This window comes from Chiloscyllium plagiosum, unplaced genomic scaffold, assembly GCF_037043375.1.
Source record: "Chiloscyllium plagiosum isolate Xiang-an unplaced genomic scaffold, Cpla_swu_hap1 HiC_scaffold_20, whole genome shotgun sequence".
Lineage (NCBI taxonomy): Eukaryota > Metazoa > Chordata > Chondrichthyes > Orectolobiformes > Hemiscylliidae > Chiloscyllium > Chiloscyllium plagiosum.
The window spans coordinates 30,824,738-30,839,343 of NW_028270158.1; the positions used below are offsets into that span (position 1 = coordinate 30,824,738).

The 14,606-nt window shown below is 40.7% G+C and overlaps 1 protein-coding gene across 3 annotated transcripts in view; it reads right to left on the reverse strand.

Moving 5' to 3' along the window:
• ern2 (endoplasmic reticulum to nucleus signaling 2) overlaps nucleotides 1–14,606 on the reverse strand; it is a 119,789-nt gene that overhangs the window by 26,984 nt on the left and 78,199 nt on the right. For 2 of the 3 annotated variants that reach the window (XM_043711698.2, XM_043711703.2), the window contains exons 14-15: nucleotides 11,949–12,039; nucleotides 7,732–7,921 (exon numbers count right to left, since the gene is read on the reverse strand). In XM_043711698.2, the coding sequence (XP_043567633.2) occupies nucleotides 7,732–7,921; nucleotides 11,949–12,039 (281 nt within the window). The remainder of the gene's footprint in view (nucleotides 1–7,731; nucleotides 7,922–11,948; nucleotides 12,040–14,606) is intronic. The other variant, XM_043711699.2, reaches the window with a different exon arrangement.

Here is a 14,606-nt window from a genome sequence, read left to right on the forward strand (position 1 = left end):
GGGGCCCCCCTCAGACCCATAGACTCCCTACTTGATACACCAACATACAGACTAGCCAAAGAACTCCACCAAAAACTAAAACACATAATTGAAGATTCACCCCACTCCATTCACTCCACCTAAGAATTCCTGAACACCAAAGACACCAAGACAGAAGAGATAAAATAATGGTCTCATTTGACGTTACAGCCCTTTTCCCATCAATTAACATTGACCTGGCCAAAGAAACACTGGCATCACTACTAGGAAAACCAGAACCACAAACACCAGACAGCACCAACTTCATCAGCAAAGATAACATCCTCAAGCTAGTGGACCTGTGCCTCACCACCCACTTCACATTCAATAACAAAACCTACAAACAAGTCGATAGAACATTTATGGGATCACCAATATCAGGAGTCAAAATCAGGAAGCAGTAATGCAGAAACTTGAACGAGCTGACACTCCCATCTGTCCAACTCAAACTTTGGGTCTACTACGTAGATGACACCTTTGTCATCACAAAATTGAACAAATTAGAGGTAACATATAACACCATCAACAATATCCTGACAAGCAAAAAATTCACAAAAGAGGAGGAGAACGACAACAAACGCCCATTCCTAGACGTGACAGTTGAATATACAGTTAACGGAGAGCTTCAAACCAGTGTCTACAGAAAAACAACACGCATGGACCAAATACTTAATTTCAGAAGAAATCATCCCAACACCCACAAATGGAGCTGCATCAAGACATTATTTAAATGAGCTACATCTCATTTAAATGAGCCACATCTCACTGCAGCACCCAAGAACTACGAAAAGCAGAAGAAAAATATCTATAGAATGTTTTCAAGAAAAACAGGTAACCAACAAACACAATCCACCGATTCCTCAGAAACAAACCCAAACAAGCAGACACAACACAACCAAAAACTATAGCCACATTACCTGACATCAAAGACACATCAGAAACGCCTTCCAGACTACTCGGACCCCTTGGCACCGTGGTATGACTAATGAACTTAAAGGATCCAACAGATACCACCAGCAAAACTTAATGTCATTTACAAGATACCATGCAAGAAAATACTCCATCAGACAAACCAGCAGGAAACTTGCCACCAGGATACATGAACACCAACTAGCCATCAAAAGACATGATCCACTCTCACTAGTTTCTATACATACAAAGAAGCACACTATTTTGACTGGGACAACACACACATCACAGGACAGGCGAACCAAAGACACGCATGAAAATTCTTGGAGGCATGGCATTCTAACCAGAACTCCATCAATAAACACATCGATTTAGACCCTATGTACTTTCCCTTGGGAAAAAAAGAACCGGAAATGATGTCACCTGCCTTAAGAAACCAAGATCTATAAATAGAGAGGCTGGATATACCACGAGCACTTCATCAGAGACTTTCACTGATGATGTTACCTAGTATAGTGACGAAACATCTGAAAACAAACCTTCAGGCTCAACAAGCTAACTTGCATACTCCACCTTAATAGGCTGGGACTAGTGTCCTGGTCAATCACTTAACCAGAGTTTGTGGGCAGGGGGTTTTAGAAACCCAAAGAGAAAAATCAAGGCACATTAATGGATAAAACCAAATGGGAAGGGACAGTGAGTTAAAAAAAAATTGTACATCAGTGAATAATGTCATTGTAGGGAATAGAATTATTTATAAAATTAAAGTTCTTTATCTGAATGCATGAAACTTCTGCAATATTATAGATGAACTGCAGGCAAAAATAGAGGAAAGTGATTTAGATCTAATTGCTATTTCAGAAATATAGTTACAAGATGATCAAGGTTGGGAAAAAAATATTTCAAGGAATACAATATTCCAAAAGACAGAGAGAAGGACAAAGGAGAAAGAGTAGTGCTGACGGTAAAGGATTACAAAAGAAAATTCCTGAGAAAAAAATTTGGCCTCAGAATATGAAAAAATAGAATCAGTATAGGTAGAAATCAGAAGTAGCAATAGTCAGAAATCATTGATGTAAGTGGTATATTGCACCATCACTCTAAAAACGGTTAGACCACTGGATAGAACATTAAACAAGAAATCACTGGACTTCTAAAAAAGGCACTGTATTAATTAACTTTTTTGAAGACTTGTACAATTAGATTGAAAAGGGAAGTCAAGAAGATGGGGGTTGTTGAATGTTTATGTGACTGCTTCTTGGAGCAATACATTGTGGAACTGACTCAGGATGAAGCCACGTTGGATCTAGAATTGTGCAATGAAGCAGGGTTAATTATTAATGTCATAATAAAAGATTCAGTGGGAAAGTGATCATAACACTGTTAAATTCCATGTCACCTTTGAAAGTGACATATTCTATCACATATAAGAAACTTAAATGTGAACAAATTAATTATATATTGAAAAAGGAGAGCTGAAGGTTAATTGAGAAAACAGACTAAACATTATGGCAGCAAACAAAACATTGAAACATTGAAAAAAAATTGAAAATGTTCAACAAAAATACATTCAATTATAAAACTCAGCAACACCCATCCAAGGTCAGTTGGGAACTTAAACATCATGTTTAAGCCCAAGATCAACCATGATTCTATTAAATGACAAAGCAAACTCGGCAGTCCATATCATCTAACTCTGTTCATATTTCACGTATTCTACACTGTTCTATCAAACATTCCAAGACACATATGTTAGTGGGTATGCAGTAAAACGTCCTCTATACCGTGCCATCAAATATTTCCAGGACAAATAGAAAACAGCTTAGCACAGAGTAAAGATCCCACTACAATATCCCATCGAACACTCGTAAGATTGGCATAGGTTCATTCTGGCCAACTGTCCCCTGTTTGAAGATGACACCTATGCAGAACCTTTTACTCTCCCGGTGGTGAGCGCCAAAGGATTACCACTTCTAGTCAGAAGTACCTGGGCAGCCAGGCATGACCTGCTCCAGACACAGCAGCAGGTGGGGTGTTTGATTGGAACAGTACACTTGTCACACCAAAACACAGGTGTCTTAAAGTGAGCTGGGGGTTCAGACAGCTCCAGTGGAGCAGATGGGCAAAAGCTCACTTGATCTTGATTTTCACTACGAGTATAGACCGTGAAAGTGGGGCCTCACGATCAGAGTTGTGCATTTCTGCCACAGGTCTTCATGTGGGGAACAAGCAATTCCCAATTCTTTGATCTTTGGGCACATGAAGCAGGATATATCATGAAGCAAAGGGATTCTGAGTTCAGCATTTGGTACCTTTCTCCCCTTCTCTGTCACCACTCGACCTCATAATTAGATCATTGGGACCTAAAGTATGATGCAGGTTGATGGACATGTTTTTGTCATTTTGAATAATTGGTAATATAAAAAAAAACCTCCCTGTCAATGTTTCAAGGAAGGCTTCAAGATGTCTTAAAAGCATTTTCTTTCTCTTCCCTGGAATATTGGCCATTTGAAAGTTGAGTAAACAAGATTTGGTGGGGGAGACACTTATCAACCATTAGGTCAGTCTCCAGTCCATCAAAGTTGATTTTTCAAGTTTTGCCTGAATATTTTTGCAGCTGTCAGCCACTGATATACTAGCAGTTGTTTGACGGTCATCTCAGTGAATCCAAGGGATGCTTGAGACACTAACGATAGAACTTCTCTAGCAGTCTCACTTGTCAATAATAAATCCTCAAAGATTGACTGTCTATACTTTAGACTGTCTAGATGGAAAACTCTTTTATCTTAGTCGCCTCTGTGTCAAAACTAAACTGACCACCAGAGTTTGTATAAAACTCGGCATCACATCTGCAAGCCACTCTTGATTTCTTTAATAGTGCATACAAGAAAATTGGTTTGCCCTAGAAATCTGGCAAAACAAAATTCTTGTCCATGCTACACAGTCAGCCAAATATCCCATCTCTTATAAATGCTGAAGGAGAGATTCTGCAATTTGTTGAGCACTTCCCATACCTTTTCTCAAACAGCCACCATTAATGCGGAGATTCAACTTTTATCAGTTATGCCAATTCAGCCTTTTACAAACGACAGCAATGAGCATTTGACAATGAAGATCTCAGGAAATCAACACAATTTACTGTGTGCATAAAAATCAGGAGCAGAAGTAGAGCATTCAGTCCTTTAAGTGTGTTTCACCATTTGATAAGATCAAGGCTAATCCCTTTGTGTTTCAAATTCTGATCTATTCTCGATTCCTTTCCAAACAAGGATCTATCTTTGCCTGAAAACATTCATGAACCAACCTCATCTACCTTCTGAGATATGAGTGTTCCAAAATTGCACAATCCCCTGAGAGAAAAAAATTCCCTTCATTTCAGTCCCAGAAGGATGACTCCTGATTTAAAAGTATCCTCTGGTTCTGGATGCACTCAGAACTTTCAACGTTCACATTGTCAAGACTGATCAGTACAGGGGTACCTTACAAATTTAAATCAATCAGCTTTCATTTGTTCACTGACCTTTGAATTGTCCTTTTAACTCAAATGTAAACAACCCCAACCTGTGCAATATTTCATCATAAGACAACCAGCTCATTCCAGGTATCAATCTAGTAAATATCTTCTGAACTAGGAGAAAGTGAGGACTGCAGATGCTGGAGACCAGAGTTGAGAAGTGTGGTGCTGGAAAAACACAGCAGGCCAGGCAGCATCCGAGGAGCAGGAGAATCGACGTTTCGGGCATAAGCCCTTCTTCAGAAATGAGACTGGTGTGCCAAGCGGGCTGAGATAAAAGGTAGGGGGTAGGGAATTTGGGGGAGGGGCGCTGGGAATACAATAGGTGGAAGGAGGTGAGGGTGAGGGTGATAGGGCGGAGAGGGGGTGGGGGCGGAGAGATCGGCAAAAAGATTGCAGGTCAAGAGGACGGTGCTGAATCCGGGGGTTGGGACTGAGATAAGGTGGGGGAAGGGGAAATGAGGAAGCTGGAGAAATCTGCATTCATCCCTTGTGGTCAGAGGGTTCCTAGGCGGAAGATGAGGCACTCTTCCTCCAGGCGTCATGTGGCCAGGGTCTGGCAATGGAGGAGGCCAAGGACCTGCATATCCTTGGCGGAGTGGGAGGTGGAGTTAAAGTGTTCCGCCATGGGGCAGTTGGGTTATCTTCACGATGGACATCCAGTCCCTATACACTTCCATCTGCCATCACGAAGGTCTCCAAGCCCTCCACTTCTTCCTTTCCCGCCGTACCAACCAGTACCCTGCCACTACACCCTCCTTCGACTGACTGAACTGGTCCTCACTCTTAACAACTTCTCCTTCCAATCCTCCCACTTCCTCCAAACCAATGGAGTAGCCATGGGCCCCAGTATGCCTGCCTCTTCGTCGGATATTTGGAACAGTCCATCTTCTGCAGCTACACTGGCACCACCCCCCACCTTTTCCTCCGCTACATTGATGATTGTATTGGCGTTACCTCGTGCTCCCACGAGGAGGTAGAACAGTTCATCCATGTTACTAACACCTTCCACCCTGACCTCAAATTTACCTGGACCGTCTCAGACTCCTCTTTCCCCTTCCTAGACCTCTCCATTTCTATCTTGGGCGACCGACTCAACAAAGACATTTACTGCAAACCGAACGACTCCCACAGCTACCTAGATTACACCTCCCACCCTGCCCCCATCCCATATTCCCAATTCCTTCGCCTCTGCCGCATCTGCTCCTAGGAGGACCAATTCCACTACCGAACAACCCAAATGGCCTCCTTCAATGACCGCAATTTCCCCTCCGACGTGGTCGACGATGCTCTCCACAGCATCTCCTCCACTTCCCGCACCTGTGCCCTTGAACCCCGCCCCTCCAACCGCCACCAGGACAGAACCCCACTGGTCCTCACCTACCACCCCACCAACCTCCGGATACATCGTATCATCCTCCGTCATTTCCGCCACCTCCAAACAGACCCCACCACCAGGGAAAAATTTCCCTCCCCATCCCTATCAGCGTTCCGGAGAGACCACTCCCTCCGCGACTCCCTTGTCAGGTCCACACCCCCCACCAACCCAACCTCCACTCCTGGCACCTTCCCCTGCAACTGCAAGAAGTGCAAAACCTGCGCCCACACCTCCCCCCTCACCTCCCTCCAAGGCCCCAATGGATCCTTCCATATCCGTCGCAAATTCACCTGCACCTCCACACACATCATTTACTGTATCCACTGCACCCGATGTGGTCTCCTCTACATTGGGGAGACAGGCCGCCTATTTGCGGAACGTTTCAGGAAACACTTCTGGGACACCCGCACCAACCAACCCAACCGTCCCAACCAACCCAACCGTCCCATGGCTGAACACTTTAACTCCCCTCCCACTCCGCCAAGGACATGCAGGTCCTTGGCATTCTCCATCGCCAGATCCTGGCCACATGACGCTTGGAGGAAGAGCGCCTCATCTTCCGCCTAGGAACCCTCCAACCACAAGGGATGAATGCAGATTTCCTCATTTCCCCACCCCCTCACCTTATCTCAGTCCCAACCCCCGGATTCAGCACCGCCCTCTTGACCTGCAATCTTCTTCCCGACCTCTCCGCCCCCACCCCCTCTACGGCCTATCACTCTCGCCTCCTTCCACTTATCGTACTCCCAGCGCCCCTCCCCCAAATTCCCTCCCCTCCTACTTTTTATCTCAGCCCGCTTGGTGCACCAGCCTCATTCCTGAAGAAAGGCTTATGCCCGAAACGTCGATTCTCCTGCTCCTCGGATGCTGCCTGGCCTACAATGCATTTATACATAGGCATTCCCTAGGTAGTGAATGGTTCTGGTCTGGTGTCTGTGCATAAGTCAAGTTGAATGCCAGTTGGAACACAGGCCAGGACATTGGGTTTTTAAAATTACACTCCTGTATGGGAACATGTTTGCAAGTACTACATTTGTAAATCAGGGACCCCCTTTTCCTCTTTAAATAAAGAGTATATGATGTCATCAATGCCATGTATAACAGAAGTGTAATATGCTTACTTTTATGTTGAGTTCCTCTTGTACTAAATGATAGCATCCCATTAGTTTCCCTCATGGCTTGCTGTACTTGCATATTAACCTTCTGTGACATGCACTGGAATAACAAGTTCAATCTGCACCTCAGAATTTGCCGTCATTCACTATTTAAATAATTCTCTGCTTTTGTATCCTTCATGCCAAAGTGAATAACTTCACATTTTCCCATGTTATATTCCACATGCCAAAAGTTCGCTAACTCACTCAATTCATCGAGAGCAACCTGCATCCTTGTTATATCATCTTCACAATATACTTACCTATCTATATCTGTGTCAATTGCTGGCACTACACTCTTGTGCTGAAGTGAGACCCGGACTGTGTGAACTGGAATGAGTGCAAGCTGGACACAAAGTAAGGATAAGTAGTTCCTTGAAAAAAACGTGTACAAGCCTACTTATAAAAGTCTATCTTAATCTGTTCTTTCATCAGAAACCATGAACCCATTGCAGCTACTTACTTTACAGGCAAAATAATTCATTACTCTGGTTACCCTCTGCATGAAAAAGAAACTCCAGATTTTCTTTAAACAATAATTTCCTTTTTTGCAAAGTACTTCCACTGCTATTTCAAACTTTGATTAAATGTACAACTTGCCCAGATCAACACTAACAGTTTCCTACCTAATTTCAGAAACATCAACTGGATCACTCAATAATTCTCCAAGACAGTGAAACCTTAACTAACTGGGGTGTATCCTTTGATAGAGAGTAAGAAGAATCACTAAATCATTAAACAGAAAGCTCCTGACTCACCTCCTGCAGTGTGGCACTGCAAAGTTCAATAGCGATATAGTAGAACTGCTTGTCTCTTTCAGTACAGAAATAACGTATGACATTGGGGTGCTCATCAGATTCACGAAGGAGCTGAACTTCACGGTCGGCAAAATTGAAACATTCAGGGAGAATCCTTTTCACAGCAACATTTCGATTATCAAAGCTGCCTCTGGGTTATGAATAGGAAATCAGTTACCAACACAAACAAAGTCTTGTGCTTACAGCCCCGTAATGTAGCAAACTATCCCGAGGCACATCAACGAAGGTTATCAAACAAAATTTGATATTGAACCACATAAGGAAATGCTAAGTCAAATCATAAAATGTGCCATTGAAGAAATAAATTTCAAGGAGTGTCTGGAAGCAGAATACAGAAGTAGAGAGTTGGAGCTGTTTAGGAAGCAGAATTCCAGAGTTTAGGATTGCTGTAGGCATAGTCTCCAGTAGTGGAGAATTAAAATTGGGGATGCTGAACAGGCTACGTTTGAAGAAATGAAGATATCTTGGTTGGTGAGCTGAAAGCAATTACAGAGATGAGGAAGGATGAGGCAATGCAGGAATTTGAAAATAAGGTGAAAATATTATATTAAGAATGTAGTTTGGTAAAAATAGGGACGACAGGCAAATGGGATGTGGTAGAATTTAGGATGTGGACAGCAATTTTGAATAACTTCAAGTTGATGGAGGGTGGAACAGATAAATATGAGAGGTTATACAAACAAAACATTTTTAAAAATACTAGCAAATCTGAGTTTGAATAAAAACAGGTAAATGTTTCAAGCTGAGACCATGCAGCTCAAGTCTTTGAATATATTGATTAGAAAGCCTTTCTTCACACAAATTGTGGATCAGAATTATTTTCCCCAAAAAGGTTGAGAACTAATTGAGATAAGGGTATTGAGGATTATGGAACGAAGGTGGTTAGATGGATTAAGATATAGCTAAGTTACAGGAACATTGTAGCAGAGGTTTGCCATTAAGCCATTGAGTTTGCTCCACCATTCAATTTGATCATATCAATCATCTATTTTAAAATCACTCCACACTATTCGCTTAACCTTTCGTGCTGTTAATATCTAGAAATCTATTGATTTCTATCTTAGGTATGCACAATGGTTGAATCTCCATTGGCCTCTAGTATAAAGAATTCCAAAGATTTACCATTTTCCAGGTGGAGTAATTCTTTCTCATCTCAATGAACTACTTATTCTGAGACAATGCCCTCTGGATCTATACTCTTCGTTCATTGCAACTCCTTACAACCCTTAACTCCTTGGTATTTCAAAAATCTATCTACTTCCTCTTTTAAAATGTTCAGTGATCTAGCCTCCACTTCCCAATGTTTAAATTCTGAACAGTAAAGATCAAATTTCATTTGCCTTCTTAATTATTTAATGCATCTGCATGTTAACTTTTTGTGTTTCATGCTCAAGAACATACAGATCCCTCAGTGCTGCATTTTGGAGCCTCTCTCCATTTAAATAATAGTCTGCCTTTTGATTCTTCCTATTAAAGTGCATGATCTCATATTTTCTTACATTAAACTTATTTACCAAGTTTTTGTCCAATCACTCAACCTACCTATATTCTCTTGCAGATTCCCCATGTCCTCATCATATCTTCCCACTAATTTTGTATCATCAGCAAATTCAGATTCATTATACTCTGCCACTCTACTACAAGTCATTGATACGGATCATTAATACTTGAGATTCCAGGACTGGTTCTTCTGGCTCTCCACTAGCTACATCTTTACAACCTGAAAAAGACTCATTAATCCCGACTCTGTCTTCTGTGTGTCAACCAATTTTCAGTCCATGTAATTACATTACCCCAATACCATGAGATTTTATCTTGTGCAATAACCTTTTATGTGGCACCTTATCAAATGCCCTTTGGAAATTCAAATACACGACATCTCCTAATCAACTCAATTTGTTAAACATTCAAGGATCTCTGGCAAATTTGTCAAACATGATTTCCATTTCACAAAACCCAATTTGACTATGTTTAATTGCATTAAGCTTTTCTAAATATCCTGCTATTTCTTCCTTAATAAATTGACTTAAGCATTTTCTCAATGACAAATATTAGGCTAACTGACATGTAGTTTCAAGCTTGCTATCCTTCTCCCTTCGTGAATAGGGGTGTCACATGAGTGGTTTTCCAATTCACTGGAACCTTCCCGGAGTTCATTGAATTTTGAAATATTTCAACTAAAACCTCCACTATCTCTACAGCTATTTTCTTTAAAATCCTAGAACGTAGGCCATCGGGTCATGGTGACTTGTTTGTCTTCATTTCCATGATTTTGCCAAATACTTTGTCCCTTACAAAAGAGAATTTTACAAGATTTCCCTCTCTCCTCTCCAATTTCCCCAACCATATTCCACCCAAGCATCTTGCTTATCTGATATCACTAGATTGTTTACAGGACCCTCCACTGTGAATAATGACACAAAATAATGGATTAAATTATCTGCCATTTTCTATTCTCCATTATCAATTCCCCAGACACAACCTGCAAAAGTCATACTCATTTTAACTGCTCTCTTATTTTCATATATTCGTGGAAGCTCTTGCTGTTTGCTCTTATATTTCTGCCAATTTAATTGCAAAATCATTTTTCTCCCTTTTTATTAGCACTGAAGGTTCCAAAAAGAAAATTCCTAACCTTTAGCTCTACCACATGTTTTTTTCTCCTTTGTGTGCCTTAGTTTTTGACTGGATACTCTCCTTAACTACCTTTGTTAACACAAATTGGTTCATCCTTATCACATGCTTCTTTTTGACTGGATTAAATTTTTGCTGAGTCTTATGAAATATCTGCTCATCAACTGACATTCTCCTTTATCTATTTTCCCAATCTGCTTTAGACAAATCTGTTTTTGTGGCTTTATAATTGCCCTTACTTAAGTTAAAAACACTGGTTTGAGACCCAAGTTGCTTCCTTGAAATTGAATTTGAAATTCTACCATGTTGTGATCACTACCCCTTAGAGGATCCTACAAAATCTCTGATTATGTATTATTGGTGATAAATAGCCCATTCCTGGACAGTTTCTGCAATGTACCGATCTTAGAAACAATGCCTAATGCATTCTCCAAATTCATTCTCCATGTTTTCCTTGCCAAACGATTTATCCAGTCAATATGGAGATTAAAATCACCCATGATAACTATCGTGCCCATTTTACACGTCTCCATTATTTCCTAATTTATACCTTGTCTTGCAGTCAGGCAACACTTCAAATGTCAATAGACAACCTCTACCTATGACTTATTTCCTTTGCTATTCCTTTCACTCAAACTGATTCCACATCACAATTTATTGCACCTATATCACAACTCAGCACTGTACTGAAAGCTCTTTTATTAACAAAGCTATTTGACCCCTTTTCCATTTTGCAAGTTCTTCAAGTCATCCTGCAACCATGTCTGTGTTAGCCATCAAGTCATTTAAATGTATTTCTATTTGTGTTGTTATCTTATCTATCTTATTACAAAGATAGTCCAATAAAGAACCTTAATCTCTGACTTTTTAAACATTGTTGATTATGCTGATTGTAATTTCTGCTGCACTCTTCTGCTTGTATTTTCTGCCTCTTTCAAACACACTGCCCATCTACAACCCTAGTGATAAAATTCACCAGAACACTGGGCCCAGCATCGTTCAAATGAAGCCTGTCCCAACAAAACAGCTCTCCCTTTCCATAGAGCTGGTATGTGTGCCTAATGAATCAGAACCTTTTTCTCCCATAGTAGTTAGTCGTGGTTTAGTTAAATAGCACAACAATCTAAAGGAATCGAATGGCTTTCTCCTATCCCACGTAGCCTTCCAAGCCACAACAAATATCATATCGTGAAATTACCTGGCAGGTATTCCAAGAGAATGACCTTGGAATGATTTTTCACTCACACTGAGTTGGGGAGAATTTGATCTCCATTTGGCAATTGAAGCTCAATGCATCACAGCTTAAACTTGTGTACTAGCCCCAGCAGTGAAGCGTGTTTGTGCTCTTATGCATATGCCAAAACAATCACCCTTTTAAATTCTTGATTGTTAAGTTCACTGCAGCTAGGACCTGTAACTTTAACACTATAATCCAGGACACATTCTGAATAACACTTGTTGCTTTTTGATCCATTACTGGCTGTAAATGAAGTGACTATCATCCAGGGTTTTCCTTGCCTTACCGGAATACAAATGTTCCCTCAGCTCCATGACCCAGCACGTCTTTTGGGTTGAAGGAAATCTTTCCTACAGTAACAAAATTGGTTCCATTATCTAGATGAATGGGAACACAGAACTCCATTAATCTTTCAAGCAGGACCATTTATCAGTTTTAAGTTCGTTATTACAAATATTTTTGGGCAAGGTATAAAAAGAGGGAGTGTGTTCAATATTATTAAACATTGAGACTTCCGCTGCTCACTTAAACACTAAGTTCAAGAACATATCAGTTGAATAGTTTCCAATAAAGTAGAATTGTAATCAGCTTGTTAGATAAAAGCTAAAGAATAATTCAGTTTTTAAAAAGAAATATTTAAACCATGGGAAAATCAAGATAAAGAGACAGAATTCAAGTACACAGAGAAGAAAGATGGTCATTTTGTGAAATTTAGAAGTATATTTTAGGAAAGATGCCAGAGAGATAGAGACAAAAAATCTCTCAAGTTTCAGGTTTACATTAAGCTCCTGGAATATAATGAGTAAATATTCTGAAAGCAACACAATTAAAATCATGGGCTGAATTTTTCTATCTTCATGTGGGCCCAAATTGATTTAAAAATAGGCATGAACTGATATGGATTCCCACTGCCATTACCGGCACTGGTAATTTTCAATAGCTCAGGTAAAGGGTGCTTTGCAAACCTGCACACAGCTGTCCCTTCATTGCTGGTTCCATTGCATTTCAGACCAATCACAACTTTAATGGAGTTAGACCGATTTTGGAAAATAATATGTTTTATACCAGGATAAAGATGTTATGAGACATCAGGTTCATCCTGATTTAGAAATGAGGATCATATGAAAGGTAAATCCAAAAGTTGCTGCATCATAAGTTATATGTTTACAATACAGTGAGTGATGATAAGGGCCTGTTTTGAAAAAAATCATTAAATAATCAGGTAGTCAATTCTGACAATCTAGTATGTTGTTAAGGAAATGAACAGCATCGTGCAAATGAAAAGTCTTCAGCTGAATTTGAATACATTATTCACTCAGAAAAAGATATTTTCCATTGAGAAAAAGGAAAATTCAGATGACTGAGTGAAATGGCCCACAATTTTTGTGTTTTCCTTGAAGATCACCTCAGCCCCCAGTGCGGCTGTTCAAGCGCCTGGACAGATATATGAGATTCTGGCTGTCTACACAGACTGGGAATGTTGTAAATTCCATCTGTAGGTGGTGCTAAGAGCACATAGCACAAAGATGCCCTCAATGTAATTATGAAGCAACAAAAGCAGCAAACCAGAAGGATAGTAATACTAGAAACTTCAGCCAGAAGTGTGATCCAGGAGACTTGGAGAGGCAGATAAAGGCTGAGGCTGATGGAGAAGAGCTTTCCCTCCACAGCAGTATCCCTTCAGGCACTGCTCCTTCACTCACTGATTCTACTGTTGCCTATCTTCCCTCTCTGTCTGTTGCGCTCCCTGAGAGGGACCCTTCCTAGAGCCAATAGGTTGTGCTCAGGGACCAGGCTGCCGCAGTGCCTTGTCCTCTGTTCATGCTGCTCCACTTGTGACCACCCACTCAGGTTACAGGCATATAGCAGCAGCCAGGTGAGCACAGCAAAATAGCAGCAGCTAAGGAAACACAGCCAGGATCTGAAGCTCTGCTTTATCAGGTCCAGACTCCATCGCTGCCTTCCCCAGCCTTTTCCACTGCCAAACCCCTTAAGCTATAGCTTCTGACTCCACTTTGGTCTTATACTCCTCCCCAGTCATCCTCATCCAGCCAAATGCTCATGCACATTGCCATTTTGCATTCTGGTTTATCACTGAGGTCTTCAAAAGTTTGAACACATTCAGCTCAGAATGGGTTTTGGACACAGTTATTCAATGGAATCTCATCATGAATGCTTTGTTGAATTCCAAATCTACTAACAGATTTATTCAGCATGGGCTATTGACACTACTGTCAGAATGTGAACTTTATTATATTGAAAACCTAAGAAATGACAGCAAAAATAGGTTATTCAACCCATTGAGCCTGCTTCCCCCATTTCAAGGAAATCACGGCTGATCTTCTACCTCAACATCATTTTGATGCAGTACCCATATATTCCTTAGATTTTTAAAACGTAAGAATCAATCTTTGTCCAGAACATTTCAATGACTAATCTTTCACAGTCCCCTGGAGCAGAAAACACCAAAGATTCATCACCAAAGTGAAGAAATCTTGTCAAACTTCATTCCTAAACGTCGCTTCACTTGTTCTGAAACTGAGTCCCCTGACTTTAGACATAGTGGCCAGGGAAAATATCCCGCTTGTATCAACTCTATTGTACTCTAAGCAAGTTACTTGTTAAATCATCTCTCATTCTTCTAAACTGAGAGAGTAAAGTCCCAGATCAAACCCTGTACAATCCCTCCATTCCTCCATGCTTGGTGAACATTATTGCATGCACTCTATGGGGAGTATATAATTCCTTAGTAAGGAGACAAAAATTGCATACATTATTCCAGATATGTTCTTACCTACACTCTATGTTTTAGGCTTGTTCAGAGGGAGGCAGCAGGATAAACAAAATAATAAACAGAAATGTGAATTAAATCAGAGACAGAATCAGGCTAGAACACTCTTATCAACTTTCAATGTCTGGGTTGATGTACATGTGAAGAAAAGAA